General features: G+C 33.1%; 1 protein-coding gene across 1 annotated transcript in view; it reads left to right on the top strand.

Annotated features, from left to right (window-relative positions):
- LOC115880601 (serine-rich adhesin for platelets-like) overlaps positions 1-15687 on the top strand; it is a 189245-nt gene extending 173558 nt beyond the window's left edge. Inside the window, exons 5-9 of the mRNA XM_030897874.1 lie at positions 3057-3252; positions 5281-5515; positions 5668-5950; positions 12432-13271; positions 15358-15687. Of these exons, the coding sequence (XP_030753734.1) occupies positions 3057-3252; positions 5281-5515; positions 5668-5950; positions 12432-13271; positions 15358-15423 (1620 nt within the window). The 3' untranslated portion in view covers positions 15424-15687. The remainder of the gene's footprint in view (positions 1-3056; positions 3253-5280; positions 5516-5667; positions 5951-12431; positions 13272-15357) is intronic.
- The last annotated feature ends 1606 nt before the right edge of the window (positions 15688-17293 follow it).

Genomic DNA, 17293 nt, shown 5'->3' with positions numbered 1-17293 from the left:
TCAATCAATCGTAATTTATGTCATATGCTAACATACCAAATCTCGAATTTTTATTTGAAAAAATAAAAAAGTTATAGGGGTGAACCACTTTTCAGATGCACCCGGTATACTTCCGCTTTCCGCTACATAGGTATTTATTAAATATATGCAATTAACTAAAAAATAATTGATTTAAAAAAAAATATATCGAATACTTCACTTTTTTCAACACTCAAAATTCAAAACAATACTTTTATTTTTCTACGAAATGGTTAAATGTGTGAAAAATTGTCATTGTTATCCGCATATGCGCTAAATATATTTCAAGGTAATATTATTTATACATTACATTTATTAGTAAACACGTTTACTTTTTTGTTAAATAAACAACAAAAATGTTCTATTTTTCTTCGAATCACATTAGGAAGTTAATTTGTTTAATTAACTTATACTACATGCAAACACAATTTCCAGTATCTTACATTTCATTTGATAATAAAGCTGTCATTAGCGTCCATGTAATCATTTCCTCAAGTTTTTCTTTAACCCAAAAACCAATATGGCTGGGTCACTGAGTACAATATGGTTCTCCGCTATATAACTTAACGTAGTGCAGTGATAACAACTGTATTTTACTTTGTTGTCGAAAGCTATTTTCACCCAGGTAAAATAACTACCTTTAGGTCAGTGGTTATCAGAGAATATAGAAAATGCATACTCGGTCGTCAGAATATGTAGGCTTTCAGTCGTTTTGTTTCAGTTGTTCGATGCAACGGTTTTTATTTTACTTGTTACATTTTATTAAAATTATTTGATGTTTCGATCGATATAAGTGATAAAAGGGTTTATAGATATTTTAAATTTATACATGGTGAGTTTTTTAAAGAGTATTTATTTTACTGTGCCATTTTACACTTACCCTTATCCCTTACTTTTTATTTTCATGGCTTTGGTATCGTTAAAATTTTAAGATATTTGCTGTTATTTGTAAAACTAGTATGTATAAAAGATCTCATCAAAAACATAGAATGTAAAAAAATGTCAAGTCTGGCAACACAATTCTTCCACTATAAAAAGTTGTGAGATCTCATGTAAAACCAAGCCAGTTTATTTTATTTAGTCTCTCTTAAAGCACCTATTCAACAATTTTAGTCATCTTTATTTCTGTAATAATTATAATTACTTGACAATTGCACCATATTTATAAAAGGATAATCTACCATCTCGATTATTAAGTAAATCTAAACAGTGCTCTTAAATATACCTACTTAGAGTTTTTTAATTAGAATGGAATATCATATCGTCAACATCAGATCACACATCTTAGATCCATCAGTAAATAGCGCAATGTCAAATTCCTGCAATAGTTTTTTAGTCTCCAACAGTTATGGAATGATGGTCCAACATTGATAGCTTTCGGTATATCTTCCAAGAATACTTCTATGACCTTAAGGCACTACTCACAAGGGGATACTCAAATCTCTCATCACATTGTCATATGTAATTATGTGGTGGCGCTCAGACGGAGACCCGCGGCACCAGTTGCTTAGTTGCTTAGTATCCTTCTCTCAGCTGTGAGTGAACAAGCATTTAATTTAAAGTTTGTGGCCGAAGTGGAAAATTTTCCAGTATTATTTAATTATAAGCTGAAAGGATTCTTCTGTTCCTTTCGATATAAGGATGTAACCAGTATTTTCTCACTGTTCTTCTTCTGCGACGGTAATAATAATATTGAATAATTATATCATCATCACTCCTGCAACTAGACATTGTAAATTAAGCACTCTAAATAAACGAACCTCTCACACTCGGAACGGATTGAATACTAATTTTATTTTTGATAGGAAACCCCGCAACTTGAGTCGTGATTCTCTGAGTATGAGTGACAACTAGAGTCTCTGAGTTTCTAGGTATCCGTATCTGAGGTTGACCGTTCCTGCCATGAACTGTGGTACGGGTGATGTCGAGGATGGAGAGCTAGCCTCTGCGGAGCCGTCTCAGATACTGACTTTTGTCAAAGCCCTGAGACTGTATGATGAGTTATAACTCGTTATAACTCAAGAAAGAGGAACACACAATAGATCTGTAAGGTCGTGTTATGATTAACCCCTCTCCTAAACATTCTACATTCTACCATAGGGTTTCTCCGTCCCACAACCAGTTTCTCTCAGCCTGATTGTTCTATTTATTATTAGGCAACGGCCCAGCTACGTCGAAACACCGGTTCCAATTAGAACACCGAAGTTAAGTGACGTAAGGCGATACTAGTGGATGGACGGATGACCGGTTCGAAACTCTGTATCGTGCTATTGTCCAAGGCAAAAGTGTAAAATCTATTGACACACTGCTCATTCACGCCGCTTCGAGGCCGGATGAGATCGGATATCTCGTGAGTAAAGGTCGATTTAGACACTTGCAAAGTCTGTAGGCCATTGACCATGATATGGCCGAAGACCGCTGTTCGGATTCCGCGTAAACAAAGTAGGCCCCGTCCAGATTAGCCCTGGCAGCAAAAAGGAGACGTTAACTTCAAATCTTTACTTTACTGTTCTATTTATTACAGGTTAAAGCCTTAGCATGCTTGCCTTACGGGATCGCATAAGGATACCATGTTATGCCTTATGGGAGAAGATGGCGGAACACGTTTAAAGTATCTATGGGCGCACTCCTCTGCCCCTTTCCAAGCTTGGAAAGATTGGTTGCCTTCTCCAAAGCTGGCCACCGTACCAGGGATCCATATGTGAGAATTGATCGCACTATGGCAATATATTTTCATTTAGCCATACTTGATTGGAGTCTCCACTTACGTATCATTTATTTACATGTGTAGAGGGCAACATATGCCTTGTTTATTCATTCATCTGCGTTGGTTCGCCAGTTAGTTACCGTTGAGTCTTGACAGCAAGAAATCAGGAACCTTAGATATTTGTAAAAGCATAAAAAGAGTTACAAATAATATCTCATTACGCCAAGAGCCATTTAGGACTTACATAATATTAATACATTTTTACACTTAGAATCTCCCTGTTTTTGTATTAAGAAGACAAGCTATATAATATGTTTTGTATTTTTTTCAGTCTAAATCAACCAAACCCGCACAAGTGTACGACGCTTACGCACAAAGTTGGGTGTTCGACGCGGAGAACGCCGGGTGTTCCAATGGGTCCGCCGGGGCAAATGAGGCGCCGTACCTGCGAATTCTCCAGAATGGAACACCCAAAAATCCACTGGGCAGGCCCGGCGGCCTTCAAAACGGGTCTACAGTAAAGGAAGGTCAGTATTAATCTTTAAAAAGAATCTTTGGCACGCATTATTTGTACAAGCACTCGTGCTACTTAGGCCCTCGCGGCCTCAGTGGAGGGTCCCACCTGGGACTCACTCTTAGTAAAATACAAAAAAAAATACTCGTGCTACTTGAAAAGAATAATCTTTGATATGCATTATTTCTACAATCATTCGTGCTACTTGAAAAAGATCTTGAAAACAGGTGTTCCTGGAGGTCTTCTTGAGCTTACCAAATATACCGCAAGGTGTCTCGCTAATGCAATTATAAATCAGATATTCAAAAGTGCAATTTAGATGCCGCTACGGTATAGGCAACTTTCCGGTGGTCTGATCTTTTTTTTTGTCACATCAAGCTAAAGAGGCGCATAAAATCTATTATGCTCTAATAATCTGGTTGGCGAAACATAGAATTTTATGTTAGTATCACAAATTGGGTGCCCGGTGGCGTAGCGGTACTACAGCTCTCGTCTACCAATCTAAAGGTTGTGGGTTCGAATTCTACAGCCGGCAGTTCATCAGCCGACTATTTTTAATAAAATATTTTTTTTTAGGTCGACTCAGCCTTAAATGAGTACTTGGAATTCACAATCCTGAGGTAATAGGGGGTTGAAGCGTAGTACTTGCCACCAGGGTTGTTAAGTAGTTTATGAAGCAAAAAAACTACGCCAAAAACTACGCGTAGTTTTTTGTATTAACTACGTTTTAAAATTTTCAAAACTACCTTCAAAAACTACCTACAAGAATATAGTATAACATAAACAATTTAGACTTTAAACAAAAATCAAGCCAAATTCTTATCATGGAAGTATGAAGTTATATTATATTTGTATAAGTTAAACAACATCAGAAAAAAAGACAATTTTTTTTCAACAAAAGTGTATTTTCTACGAAATACAAAGTAACATTGAACACAAAATAAACTATAAATTCTTATGGAGAAATTCTCCAGGAGAATATATGATTTTTTACATCTAAAGGCACAACTTCATAATTCCTCTCTTCCCAGTTGGAAGACGTCGATGTCTCCATCGACGTCTTCCAAGCATTTTTAACTACTATAAGTACAAAAATATCACATAATAAGGAACAAATTCACAAAATATAGATTTTTTATTTCTTTAAATTGATCAACAAACAAAGTTTATAGGTTATGTTTTCACTGTTATTTAAAAAAACTACATTAGTTACATAAACTACACATTTACTGCTCGACATTTAAAAAACTACTTGTGACATATAGTAAACGTAGTTTATTAGTTACTACGTGTAGTTTAACAACTCTGCTAGCCACATTACCTTCCTTGTATACCGAACGGCTCTAGCACAGCATATAGAACTTGTTTTATATGCTGTGCCTTAGCATGGCAAGCTGTACCTTACTACTCCCAAGGCGTTAAACGCTATTATACTGGAGCTATATACGGCAGCTATTATTATGTGCAATTAACTTGTTTTGATCCAAAAAATGCGTAGTTGTTCTATATTCGCGGAATATTGTAACTCCCTGTTTATTTTGTACGTCTGCTTTGGAAAAATAAATTCTCCAAAAAAATTTTTCACAAAAACTATGCGATGTAGCGTTTTTTTACAAGAGACAAAAAATGTAGTAAATACTAGAGGGACCATTTTACGAAAAAAAAATTGTCGTCGGTGGAGTTGGAAAATATTTATACTAAAATTTGTGTAGGGATGGGGGTAGTTTTCACCATTCCCGTACTTTTTTTTTATTTTTGTGAAAGCCAAATGTTAGAGCGCTTAACATAACATAGACACCCAAAATCTCATTCAAATCGGAATAAATGTTCTTAAAATATCTGAAAAAATATGTTGATTTTTTAAAATTTGATGCCCTCTAGCGGAGAAACGAAGCACTTTTGTATAGAGGTAAATTGTGTACACTGAACTTACTTTGATTCTAAAAATACGTAGTAGTTCTATGTCCACGGACTATTGGGACACCCTGTATATGAGATCTATACCATTTGTCTAATAGAATGTTTTCCATCTTTTGTCCAGTTACGCACCTAATTGATAACCCGGTGGTGCATATCGAGGAGGCATCGGATGACAGCACCAGCAACAGCGACAGAAAGCTCTGCCACATGAAGAGCTTCTCCAGGTCAGCGTCGCCGGTCATCTTATCGGCCAGCTCGAGTCAAGTGAGCCTGAGCAACTACAACCCGGCGCCCGTCAATCCACCCATCTACGAGTACTTGGAAAAGTTGACCGAGCCACAAATCTACAGATCAAGGTCAGTAAAAGTCATCCTACTGTTAAAAATATATTACTGCTTCTGTCTTCTGTTATAGTTTCCGACAACCATCGAAACAAAAAAAAATCAATTTAAACTTTATATTACGAATTAATTACAAAACTTAGAGAATTATTTTATTTTTTCCTTAGACTGAATACAGCGGTGAGCAGCAAGAGCCAAGAAGAGGAAGAAATGACCCAGTACCAGGGGTCCCAGGGCGGTATGATGCGAAGGGTGGAGGCGGTTAGTCCCCAGGTAGTGGAACCGGTGCAGTACGCGTCCTTGATGAAGGAACTTCAAAGGGCGATTGTGAGCAAGAAGGAACCACCGAGCGTCACGTCGCCATTGAGCACCAGCGAAAGCCAAAGCAACTCGAAGAGCAGCGATACGGAATTCTCCAAAGAATTGGAAGCAGCTCTACAATTAATACAGGCAAGTTGCTCTATCGATTTTTGGATAGTGCAGATATCTATAACATACTTCACTTATATCATTGTTGTGTTATTGTGTTTTAAAAAGTTAAAAAATATCAATTTTTCAATGAATCTAAAGGCGGGTGAAGATTTGTTTGGATTTGGTGAAATTCTTTACTGTTCGCTTTAAAATTCGATGTGCTGAACGAATTCTTTCCTGTTACCAACGAATACCAATTCGTCTTCATTGGCTCAGTTGGCTGTATCTAAGTTATGTCTTTCGTACCTGATGGTTCTTTTTAAATTGAAAATAATAAACTTCAATTTTTTAAACAGGACTTTATTCTTGATCTTAATAAGTTTATAGGTCAAAAGTACAAACGAATCTGAATCTGTTTTAAGAGTAAAAGCTACACAGCTACTTGCTTACAAAAATGAGTATGTGAGTAAGTTCAAAGTAAATGCCGCTGTCGGTTCTTAAACTAAACATCCCGCAAATAGGGACTGCTGAGCACAGAAAATATACCTATAGAAGAATTTTCTGACCGGTATTGTCCATGTCCATGTCATCGTTTTAAAAGCATTCCTTCTACTATTAATTTGCAATATGTTAAAGATGGTTTACATAGCTTGTCCATACATTACATATCGATGGCTCCAACCTCTAATCTCACTATAGTTTCAAATTTGAATCTCTAATAAGTCCAGTAACTATACCGGGTGTTGCATCGTCGGACGAGACATAGGAAATCCCATGTAAATTTTAATGGGGTCAATTAATGGCTTCCCTAATTATTTTAGAGAATAATTGTATTTAGGTTTATTGAAGAGCACTAAAACCCACATTCTAAAGAATAACTTTATATATTTTTGATTAGCTCGTTTACGAGTTATCGCCGATTTCTTTTTCAATATTTTTCCTTTCTTATGGCCCTGTATTTACTTATGAGCACCAGTCCAGTGCCTTCTATTAAAAGATCAGCCTACGGGCGAGATTTATGACGTCACGCTAGTTAGATATAACGGATTAATAAATATGTTGTAGAATACATGGAAAACAAAATTATTCCTCAGATTTTTGGTTTGTATTTTAAAAATGATATAGTTTACATAAAATATACATAATATAAAGTTAATAACTACAACATATATACCTATTTATAGTAATAAATACTTTGGCAAATAAACTATGAACCATACAAATGCAGCAAATGTTTTACAATGTACAAATAATGTATAGGTACATAAGATAATGGGTAAAATGTAAATATATTTTAAATTTTGGGGTTTGAAAATCGATCTAATTTAACAAAAAACATTCAATATCTACTAATAGTGATGTATTATTATTTGCATTCACAAAATTTATATGTATATTTTGGAAGAATCAATGTTCGAAAAATTATATTTACAAATAATACAATATTATCTAAAAAAAGGCGTCAGCGATGGGTATGAAATGAAGATCGCTGGCATTTTATAAGTAAAATTATTCTAAAATTTTTGATTTTCTTGGGATTTTTAGGTTCGGGGAAAAACGCTGATTTAAGTTTTCATTTGGGTTTCATTATTTTATTTGGTTTAAAAAAACGTTTCGGCTAACTATAGCCTTCATCAGTGTTGTGTCATATGAGAAAAATAGTGTCGAATATAATCCAAAAATTACATATACAATATAATTCACACCTCATAATGTTTACTGCAATTAATAAACTAATATAAACTTATCAAAAGATGACCACATATTTTTTAAAATCATTATTCTTAACACTAAAATTATCTACATTCTCTATGGAGTACGCAGTAAACATTATGTGTGTGGTGTGAATATTTAATATGTAATTTTTTGGACTATATTCGACACTATTTTTTTCATATGACACAACACTGATGAAGGCTATAATGTTAGCCGAAACGTTTTTTTTTAACCAAATAAAAATAATGAAAAACCAAATGAAAACTTAATCAGCGTTTTTCCCGAACCTAAATCCCAAGAAAATCAAAAAATTTAGAATATTTAGAAACAAGGTTCAAGAATATCAAATTTTCCAAGATTGTAAAATTCTAGTTAATTATTTTATGTGTACAGTTATTTAGGGTATGTCATCGATGTTCATTTCCAAGCCAACTAGACGCCGATTTTTTTCGATGATACGGTATAATTCTTACGTAAATTATAAATAACATTAGACCAATTAAAACAAAGAAATATGAATTTCTTAGTATTTTTAGTAACACCTTTATTCTTAAAACTTAATTTTGTATTATGCAAATATACCAATTTTATTGTTATTTTATTCATATTGTATTCAGCCATCACTTAAATATTTGATATTAATTTGGTATTATAAATAATCAACACTATTCATTAAAAATTACTGAACAAAAATATATGTTATGCTTGACAACTTGACATACATTATATATTATCAAACAAAAACACATTCTTCTTTTAAACTGTATCAGTCTTGTCTTTACAAAAATCTTTTTTAAAATTTGAACTCAAAATAAATAATCTTTTTCATGATCTTTAATACACATATTCTTTATTTTTCCCTAGATCATAATACCTACTTACGTGTTTGAATCTATCGAAGCTGAACCAACAACACTTGGAGTGGAGATTCCACAATATGAATAAAATAAACATAATTGTCCAGTTTTCATTAATACCATCATGGGAGAATATTATTTTTAAATTTATTAAAGATATTTTCAATAGAATTCTCTTGATTTATAACTTGTACCCACTTTTCTTGCTCTTCCGGACACTTTAGGCTGCCTAGTATAACTATCCTTTCCACCAGGAACACAACAAAGATGTGGCATAGCACCAAAAACACACTGCACTTAAGCTTTATTGATGAATTGTTAGAGTCTTAAAAAACACACACAAAAATCACGATGAGTAAAAAATGTATGGGCACTTTTAGGTTAAATCACTTACACAACGTGTAATTTTTCAATTTTTCTATTTTTTTATGCGAAACCGAGAGTGACCATATATCTGGTAGTAGTTTATGTCACTTAAACACCAAAATAATTAGCTTTTTGCACTACAATAATAAATAATACCAAAAATCATAGAGTTAAAACCAAAAATCAACCGACAAAATATGAAACGGAATCTAACCCAATATCTAAGTATGTACAGCTGATGAAGTAAACAAAAGTCCGCCCCCAGGCTGATCTTTTAAAGAACGGCAGTGACCAGTCAAGGTAAAAGATAACTGTCAAATGAAGTTGTCATTTCAGAAATTTACCTATTTAGTGCTTTATTATTATTGAAAACTCTTTCCTACATCGGAAATCTTAAAGATATATTTATAAATACAAATTAATATGAATTAAAGTAAAATAAAGTAATCAATTACAAGGTTAATTATAGTATTATTACAATATTCAATAACTTATTAATTTAAGTACTATTAAATGCCAACTTCATTTGACAGTTACCTTTTACCTTGACTGGTGCTCATAAGTAATGGTGGGTTCATACAGCCAAATAAAATAAAATAAGAATAAAATAAAATAAGAAATAAGGAATTCTTATTTGTGTGCGTTCATACAGTCAAATAAAATAAAATAAGAAATATATATTTGCTCATGCGCAGTACGATGAGGCTGGATAAAAGTTAACTTTTACGATTGTTTATAGTAATTTTACCATTTATAGTATATTTATTTGTTCGTTGCCTACTATATTATATATTTTACTTATGTGAAATTATAAAATAAATTAAATCCAAACTGAAAATATTTGTAGGTTAGAATTAAGCGTCCGTAAAGCCGTTTAAAATAAAATAACACATAAAATAAAACAAGAAGTTAAAAGATAAAGACTTCTTATTTTATTTGTTATTTTATTTGGCTGTATGAACGCATGTACGGTATCCCATATAACCAACTTTCTTATTTTATTTTATTTTATTCTTATTTTATTTTATTTGGCTGTATGAACCCACCATAAATACAGGGCCATAAGAAAGGAGAAATATTTAAAAAGAAATCGGCGATAACTCGTAAACGGGCTAATCAAAAATATCTAAAGTTATTCTTTTGAATGTGGGTTTTAGTGCTCTTCAATAAACCTAAATAGAATTATTCTCTAAAATAATTAGGAAAGCCAATAATTGACCCCATTAAAATTTACATGGGATTTCCTATGTCCCGCTCGACGATACAACACCCGGTATACACCGCGTATTTAGTTATCCGACAATATCATGTTTCGAAATGTTAAAAAAATCCTATTACTTCTGAAGATATTTCTGGAAACTAAATTTTTCTTGACTCTATTTGGAAAGATACGACAATACAAATTTTACATATCCAGTGCAACTCTTCCTGCTCTACAAGTTTATTATGGAGGGTAGAGGTAAAGAGAAACAATCTTATGGGACTTTGTTTGAAAAAGTGGTCATCTAAAATGGAAAAATAAGGGTTCACTAAATAACCACAGTGTTTTGGAATTTATAAAAATTAAGTTGATTACCCAAGTAGCATTTTCACGACTTGCGACCACATGTTCACTAAACTCAACGTTGGATTAGTTACAAAAAATAGTTAGCTCCCTACCTTGGGTATTAAAATAAATTTAAACGTTTTTATAACGTTGTGCCGACGTTGGACTAGTACTACAGCAAAGTAGAAGCTTCTGCGACGTCAAATAAACGTTGTCTTGTAACCTTTTTTGCTTAAGTGATCTTTAGGTGATTCGGACAACATAGTTACAACGTTGGACAATATAGAGTTTTCCGACGTCAGTTTCAGGACCTATTCCAACGTTATGCAAACGTCGTCTGTTTTACTAATTCCAACGTTGTTTAGATTTCCTTATTCTTACGTTGGTACGACGTCGAGTCACTACCTTTTTGCAACTGTATTGAACCATAACCTTAAATCTTAAATTTTCACTTCATTGTTCTGTTCAGTCAGACAGTTCAGTGCTGTTTTTGTTTTTATTAAAAAAAACTTAATTAAAATGGGACATAAGAAAGGTACATATAAAACTAAATTTAAATATACATCGACATATATTACCAATGTTTATCCACTCCCTCGTTTATTTAGATTATAGAGGGCGGCACAAGCTAGACTCTAGGATGACTAAATTAGGCAATCTTGCGACTAGTATACTCCCTATTAAGGCCGAACTGCGACTTTATTAGTCCAGTATGCGACTACTCGAACTACTCCATCTTAATCTCCAAAACAACAAAGTGAAAGCCGCCATGTTGTTAAATAAGAAAATGTTTCGTTCCTAAAATAGCAATTCCTGCTTTTTGAATACATTAACTTGAAATATTTGACCCTTTTTAGGGTCAACCCGCTTTTTTAACACGCGGAAACAATTTTTTCGACTGCGAATAAATTATTCTCATTTTACTAAAAAAAAAATTCAAGAAAATTTTTAAAACTTCTTTAATTTTAAAGCCCATTAGTATTTTTCAAAGTAGAAACAATACATTTACCAATAAAGTCGTTTGCGTTTAACTTTTTTGCCTCGGGTAACGAGTTACAGAGTCGGTTAAAGTGTTTCAATAATTATGATCTTCAAACATCCTCCACACTTAAATACTTTTGTTTTGTTTTCCTTCACTGCCATCTGACATATGTCTCTAGTTTAATATACATATATATTTACTATAATTATCCCAATTTAGGATAAAACGCGACTTAGACGTCATATTAGTTTTGTATTTCTGTGAATTAGGATTTTAAACAACGTTGCAGTTTGTACTAAATTAGGCTTCTAGCCAACGTCGGTATCCAACGTCGTTTCGACCCAAAAATTATTCTCCAAACTAGTGCAGACTAGTGTTGGCACGAGGTAGTGCCGATGTTGTGCCCCGACGTTTGGTCCCTTGACACAACGTAGGGTATCTCGGAAATGAAACGTCCGATTGAAAATCTAATAATACCTATGTAACTTGTAGAGCAGGAAAAATAGAACTGGGATTGCGAAATTTCTAATGTCATATCTTCTTCTGCGTACGTTAGGACTAAATTCTGTGTTTTCTCCAATGGTTCTCTAAGTTGGGATGATGAAGAGCAGCTTTTATTCTATAGATGGTCGAGGTGTGTTAGGTTGTTTAATGTCATATCTTTTCAAATAAAATCTGAAAAATATGAAAGCAATATCGGGAAAATTCGGGTTTTCCCAAATATCTTCGGAACTAGATAATCTGACTTTTTTGGATTTTGAAATATGACGTTGTAGGGTTCAGCAATGCGCAACTTTTTTTTGATTTATATCTCTTCTGGTGTATGAAATGGGACCTACTATAAAAATTTAACGCAATACCTTTCCTAAAAGAGAGGCAATAGGCAAAATGAATTTATAAAAAAGTAATTGATGCCAAAATGCACATTATAACCTTAACCTAAAACATTTTTTTATCTATATGAGGCGTTAAAAACTTTTAACCAGTAAAGGATTTGTGGGAAATAAAAACCGTTATTATTATTATTATAAATATTTATTTGCATTGTTTCAGGATTTAGAGAGTCCCAATACGGCGGAGACGCCTTCCGACCCGCCGAACTCGCGTCCCCTAGCCGTATGGCGCAAGAACAGCGAGCCGAGCGAAAGCGAAAAGACGCTGAGCGCAGTGGGTTCCATGGCGGAAATCGCGTCACCCCTAACGGAAATCGCCCCGTTGCCAGACCACCACCACCACCACCATCATCACTCTCCGCCCAACACCGGTAAGGCCGCGCGAGTTCTAGTTCGCTACCCCGATTCCCAAAGCACGTCGGGCTATAGCTCACCCTCGCACGGTCCGACCCCCAACTGGTCGACCACGTCCTCGCTCAGCGGCAGCAACAACGACATCCTCACCTCCAAACCGCCGCCAGTCTCCTACCACGTCCACAACGCCAAATCCACCACGGTCATTTCGTTGTACTCGCAACCGAACGAGCACTCCAAGGCCAAATCGGTCACTCTAGTCAGGATAAGTGGCGAGTGCGACCCGCTCGACCACTCCAAAACGATCGAGGAGACTCCCATTCATTGTTCGACCCTTATTTCGAACCCTAACCCACCCAACCAGTCGCCTAACAGCACGTTTACTACTACTACTAAGCCGCCGACTTCACCCATTACTACTACCACCGCTCCTGCTGTCGCCATCTGTCCACCAGTTACCAAACCTGCGGAGACTCCTAATGCAGGATTGTGGTACGTCAAGTCGCTGCTGCGCAAAAAGCGGCACAGTAACGTGCCGAAGCTTTGCCCCGAACTGGAGGGCGCTATCGTTAAGTCGGAAAGTTTGGCTTATCTGTCGGAGGTGGAGCTGCTGGCCAGGGCCCGCAGAAACGAAGAGATCCAACGGGTAAGATTTGTTGGAGATTCCATGGGTATCTGGTGGTGGTTTAGTTTATTTTCTGGTGTTTCAAGTTCCAAGCTTTCGACCTCGAATCTTGTGGGTTCCTTTACTAACAATAACGTAGACGCTTTAGAACCTAGTATATTTGTAGATAGCATTTATTTAACAATTATTAATTACATATCTAACATAGAAAAATGTAGTATAATTAACTTGAATTCACTCATAATTATTGATATTTGGCTTTGAAAATAACTGACCACGTTCTAAACGGATCAGTCAATACTAGATAGATACAATAAGCAAAATATAAAGATCCAATATCTTTATACTGTTTAGTAAGTTTCGTTGCTTTGTATGTTTTTACATTGTACCTCTTAGATTAAAAAAATAGTGTCATATTTTAAAATTACAAGATTCAGAAAGAATTAGTTTTGTTAAAATTATTTTACTTATGCAGGTTGGCGCACCTCATTCGCCTCGGTTGGTAATACGAAAACGGAAAGATGTAGAAACAAAAAATTTTATGGGTATATGTAGGGAGTTTATATACATAATTTAAAATTATTTTGAAATGTACAAGGTGTTTCAGAACTAACACCCATACCCCAAGGGTTAAGTATGTTTAAAAACTTTGGTTTTTGAGATATTCAAAGATATTTAAATATGCATGCTATAATAGAAAATGTTATCAACACTCGGTACATAATTTTTCAGAATTAATTCTTATGCTGAGTTAAAGGTAGAGAAATAAATTTTACTGAAAAATTTCATTGCTTCCTTAATGTATACAAGGTTATCAAAAATTGCTGATCTATTTTAAATATTTAATTTACATAAATTCTTCGTTATTTCAAATACAATACCCTCTATTTTTTTAAAATAAATAGAAAGAGATTTAAATCCTCTTTCAAACTATATTAAGGTTTCCTATACCTATCTGGCTCACATTTTGAAAAAAAAACGATTTTTCAATAAAATGGCATTCAAGATGATTGGTGTCGCCATAGGAATTTTAGTGACAGTTAGTACCTATTTTCAAAATCGACATTAGTTTATGGAGTTTATTTAAGTTTATAACAGTTTACTTTTATTTAATTTAACTACAATAGTTTATCAAGTAAGTATTTATTATTTATCAAGAAAAAGGAAGCAGTATCTGCTCGCGGAAGGAATGGATATGTTACTAGTGATTTTATTTTGTGAGGAAATTTGCTTGCAGGTCTAAAGAGTTTATGATCAAAGATATCCAAATAGGAATCTTCTTGATAAGCGTTTCTTTTTAATACCCCTGTAGACATTTAAATAGGCAATCAAATTTTTTAGTAAAGTTTATTATTCTGGCTTAAAAGTCACCACAAGAATTAATTCTGAAAAGTAATGTGCAGTGTGTTGACAAACTTTTTATTATAGCATGAATATTTAAAAAATTTTAAATATCTCAAAAAACCAAAGCTTTTAAACATTTCTAAACCCTTATAATATATATTATTATTTTATTTTATTATAGCCTTATTTTTTGTCCAAGGATGGATAAAATACCGGGCGTTCCCATAAGAAAAAATATAACTTTGATGTAGATCTTAGTTCTGATACATCCTGTATATTTCAAAATAATTTTAAATTATGCACATTGACTTCCCACATATATCCGTAAACTATTATGGTTTACATCTTTCCGTGTTTGTGTAATTAATTAAATTGTGAATATTAATCTAATAGTTTTCATAAATATTAATAATTAATATTTTTGAGTATTATATAAAAAATAACACGAAAATAAATAATTTAAAAAAATGGATTGGGCAAGGAAGGATATAATTTGTTAATAATTCGAAAGAGTAGTCTAAATTTTTAATAACACTATTATTATTTACCTATATTATATTACTGGTGAAGGTACTTAGTAGATTTATAAAAAAATATTAAGAAAGTTGATTTGGTATAAAAAAACTTGTCAAAAAAAACTTGTTAAAAAATAACTCATAATTTTTGAATAAAATTAAATGGGTGGAATGGTTAATGTGGTATGTTAAGGCAAATATTGCGAAAAAAAGATTTTACTATTGTTTAATTTATTTTTATATTTCAGCAAATTGAAGAGAAAGTCTTTCAACAATTAGGAATGCCTAGAGCGGAATCAGAATCCAACTGCTAGAATAGAAAATCGAGAATCCCAGGCTACTTGCTGCAACAATCTTCTGTAAAACCCCGAATTCTTCTAATGTTTAAGAGAAATTATTTATTATGAAAAAATATCAAAAATTTTAGTGTAAAAAATATATCGAATAATAGAATTTTGAATATGGCCAATTCTTAAAACGTCCACAGAATTTCTTCAACTTATTTTTTGTACATTGTACCTCTGAACTTAAATAGGTCAATTTATTATTGTGTATATTTATAATTATTGTGTATATATTGTTGTTATATTATATAGTTTATATTGTAATTCTATTATGTATATATTGAATAATAATTGAATTTAATTAAAGTACCTACTTTTTATAAAATTAAAACATTCCTCATTAATAAATCTATCAAGAAATTAGGTAATTGTTTTATTTTAATAATGTCTTTCTCCAAGAAATAATGAAACTAAAAGAGAAATAATACAGTGATAAGGTATTGCTCTGTGTATTTTTAGTTGCATAACTATTTAAATAGATTAAAAGCTGTATTCCGTTGCAAAACCAGGCGAACCAGACCGGTAAACTACGGTAAAGAGTGGTTCCTGTAAAACATCGGTTTGATTTATTCTTAATCGAACGGTTTGATAAAACACTGGAAACGTCAAATGTTGACGTTTTCTAAATTTCAAAACCTCTATTATAAAATTTATCTTTTATGCATTTTTAATGTACCTATTCTCTGCTTTTACGTTTGCTTCTCCTTTCCAATGGAGTTTAATATTGAAAAGTACTTTATTAATAAACTCTTAAACTCGTTAGACAGCTCAAGTGAAGATTTGCAGGTCCAATATTTAAACAGATCAATAATAAATAAAGAAATCTAATCAATATTTATATTTTTATTGCTTACAAAACAATCACGATTACTTGTCTTGTTTTTCATGTTTTCTTTAAATGTTCCTGACTTTAAGAAACAATGGCTTCATGATAAGTTTAAATGGTCCTAAAAAGTCATTCAGGTCATTCTACCGTATGATCGAATAAGAACGGCGTCAGCGATGGCTATGAAATGAAGATCGCTGTCATTCTATATGTAAATTTATATGGGAAATGTCATCGATCGTCATTTCCAAGCCAACTGGACGCCGTTTTTATTCGATCATACGGTATTTAGTTAATGAAATTTATTTACCTTTACTGCCTACCTAAATTCCTTTTGGATGTAAATACAAAATATTACAAATTTTAAAAACTAAATGAGAATTTCACTGGAACTTAAAATTATATTTGCTTGATTTCTGTCACATAAACGACATTGATTGTCAAACAAAACCAGAAAAATAGTTCAGTAATATTATTATGGCTCAAATTGTGATATATCCGACAAAATTCATAAAGTTTTCAAAATTGGTGGAAATAATCAGGACATCATATGTATTAATAAACTGAAAAGTTCCCACCCCTAAATAGTGTGCGTCATCCCCCAGGACATCGTTACTACCCCCATTTTAAGTTTTTTTAGATAATCTCGGCACCGCACCGGTGCAACTCTCGACAAAAATACCTATATAGAAAATTGTTCTTCATAAAATTCTCTATCAAACACATTTTTTCTAAAGATAATAATAAAGTGGCAAATAGGGCGCAAATATAAGTGTTGGTTATGACTAACACTATCTGCACTTCAATCTAATTTAAAGTTTAACGTTTAACGCTAACAAAAATCAGTAACCACTAAATTATACTTAGAATTTTAATATACGTTCTTCTCTCACACTCCTCTACCCCTATAAACAGGGTGATTTGTACTTATTTCCACATCACCCTAGAGTCGCTAATGTTAAAGATGGGATTTTATTTAAAAGTTTTAAAGTGCGTCGTGCAAATCGTGTAAAG

This window comes from Sitophilus oryzae, unplaced genomic scaffold, assembly GCF_002938485.1.
Source record: "Sitophilus oryzae breed Bouriz unplaced genomic scaffold, Soryzae_2.0 scaffold_1639_pilon_pilon, whole genome shotgun sequence".
Lineage (NCBI taxonomy): Eukaryota > Metazoa > Arthropoda > Insecta > Coleoptera > Curculionidae > Sitophilus > Sitophilus oryzae.
This window is presented reverse-complemented; position numbering and strand designations above follow the sequence as displayed.